The sequence below is a fragment of the Penaeus vannamei genome, chromosome 8 (genome assembly GCF_042767895.1).
Source record: "Penaeus vannamei isolate JL-2024 chromosome 8, ASM4276789v1, whole genome shotgun sequence".
In the NCBI taxonomy this organism is placed as follows: Eukaryota; Metazoa; Arthropoda; class Malacostraca; order Decapoda; family Penaeidae; genus Penaeus; species Penaeus vannamei.
Window position 1 is genome coordinate 42,440,300 of NC_091556.1, and position 2,500 is coordinate 42,442,799.

The 2,500-nt window shown below is 43.0% G+C and overlaps 1 protein-coding gene across 2 annotated transcripts in view; it reads right to left on the minus strand.

Moving 5' to 3' along the window:
* The window catches only part of LOC113827719 (ribosomal protein S6 kinase delta-1), a 15,075-nt gene that overhangs the window by 753 nt on the left and 11,822 nt on the right, over positions 1-2,500 (minus strand). For both annotated transcript variants that reach the window (XM_070124693.1, XM_027380602.2), the window contains 3 exons: positions 728-2,500; positions 305-566; positions 12-107 (listed from right to left, as the gene is read on the minus strand). The exon at positions 728-2,500 is cut by the window's right edge and continues 57 nt beyond it. In XM_070124693.1, coding sequence (XP_069980794.1) covers positions 12-107; positions 305-566; positions 728-2,500 — 2,131 coding nt within the window. The remainder of the gene's footprint in view (positions 1-11; positions 108-304; positions 567-727) is intronic.

A 2,500-nucleotide genomic window follows, 5' to 3' on the forward strand; every position in this document is an offset into this window, starting at 1 on the left:
TACCTTCTTACCTGAGAAAGTAGGGAAGCAGCCTCTGGGGAGAGATGAGATGGCATCAGGAGTTCTGTGTGAGATGTGATGCCGGCAGGATGGGCAGCTGATACACTCTGTTCAATAAAATAGTCATTTACACTAAATGTGTACAATGAATTCTTTACATATTTCATTTTATCTGTTAATATTATCAATAGACAAGAGGCTGGATTTTCCCCCTCGCTTTTCTTAAAAGTAAAATTTTTATAAATGAAAATAGTCACACAAAAAATCTTGATATCCCAAAGTGACACACCCTTTAGACACAGACCTGCCCTGTCAGCATATGGTACATAAGGGCACCAACAGACCACCAGTCAGCTGCAGCCGCAGGATGTCCAAGTGGCGATTCAAGTTCTGGCGCTAGGTAACCCCTCCACCTCCCTGCACCAACATCCCCACCATTATGGTCATTGTAGTAGCTCCAGCTCTTACTACCTCGCACTACGTGTTCCACTGAGGACCATCTGCTCTCATAAGTCACCAAAATGCTCCCACCTTCATCTAGCAGAACATTGTCTGGGTTGAAGTCTCTGTGTGCATGCGAATCAGGTGCATGAGATCACTGCCGTATATAAAGGAATGCTAAAAATTTCATTACAAGGCAAATTAAATAACTTTATTGTACCAGGTAAATGTAAACATATATTACAGACATTCCATTGTATCAAAGATACCACACTGTTCTACTTACCCCCATATTATACCAAGCTGGTGTAAAGCTGCAATGGCTGTGATCACTTGAGAAGACCACACCTTCACAATTCCTTCTGGCAACTTGGGGTGGTTGTCATCCCTTCGCTTTGCAGAATGTTTTTCAAGGAGAGCAGCCAGTGAACTCTCTTTAGGAACATCACAGCTGTTAGTCAATAAATTTTCTTCCAGGCTCTTTGCACTGTCTAGATGTATGTCCTCTTGAACTGACTGAGAATGAATGCTACCATTGTCCAATGATTGTTTTACAATAATGCTATTATTACTAAGTCCAGAACATACTTGGATAGGTTGAGATTTCACATTGTCTACAGATCTATCAACTTCATCTACTGTACTTCCATTCTTTCTGTCACTAATTGCTGCACATCCATTTTCAGTTATAAAACTAACAGAACCTTCTCCAACTTCTGACTTATTACCTTTGTCTAAATGGCTATGAGGTCTGAGTTCTGACTGGCTCTGAAGCTGTGCTGAGTCTTGCACAGGTGTGGCATATGAATTATACTCAACAATTTTAGCCTCAATTTCACCCCTTGGGACACAACTCTTGCCATTTGGGGGCAGATCTAACCCAGTACTCACACTGTCGTATGGAAGCTCTGAATGTTCTACAGAGGTGCTATCATCAGAATCATTGAATGTTGCAATACTCTGATTTTTGCTCTGTTGCAAAGTATGATCAACATTTTGCAGCAACTGTTTGGAGTTTCTAATAAGGTCTTCAATATCCAATGATGCCAGTTCTGAATCTTCCCTCTTAGTCCAGGAAAATGAGGGGAGTGTTATGCTGTTGAAAGATGTGTCTGTAATGCTGATATCTTCCCTTTCCTCCTCAACTTGCAACTGGTTGTCTGATGATACTGATGACTTTATAACCACTGAATCTACTGGTAATACATCATCTCCATTCTTTACTGACTGGCTCATATAGAGTTCATTTCTATCAGTTTCTTGTTCTACACCAGTTCCATCTGAGCAACTCACAAAAACATCATTACTAGAACGTCCGTTAATGCTACTTGAATAGCCGTCTTGTTGAGATTTTTCACCTCCATCGAGAATATCATCATTACATTCTTTGTAACTATCTGTCACTTTTACCTCCAGCAGTGGCAAAGGATCTGGTTGGAGGTTCACATCATTCACAGATATTGAGCAACTAAAGTCCTCACTCACTCCTGAAAGGGTATCACTGCCAATGCTCCTGTTGTCCTCCCCATTTGGGACATCCACTTTACTCCTCTGTTCCAAACTATGGGGCAAATGCTGCTCCTTGGTTTTCAATGCCTGGTTGTTGGCAAGGGCTCTCTCACTCACTGCTGCAACATCACCTGCATATCCTGAAGCTTGCACTATAGCCCCGGCACTACTTGACTTGTGCACCGTGCGTGGGATGGTATTTGTTGTGTGTCCTACCGGAGGGATGACCATAGACGTAGAGGACGGGAGGCTATGGGTGTATTCTGAGAAAATCTGAAGGTAGCTGTCAGGAAGGCATGAGGAGGAAGCTTCGGAGCAGTCAGAGCTCCCACCAAAAGAATTGAAATCTGGGACGGTGAGGAAGTTGTTGGTGGACGGTGTTCCTTGATTGCAGGACAAGTTCGGAGAGGGTGCAGGGGGTACATGGGAAGCTGTAGATGAAGTTTCACACAAAGATAGGGCCTCACTGACATAACCATCACATTCAGGTGTCTCAGTCAATAAACGCCGGCCTGTATATGCACTGCTTGTGGTATTAAAGGCTGTGCTT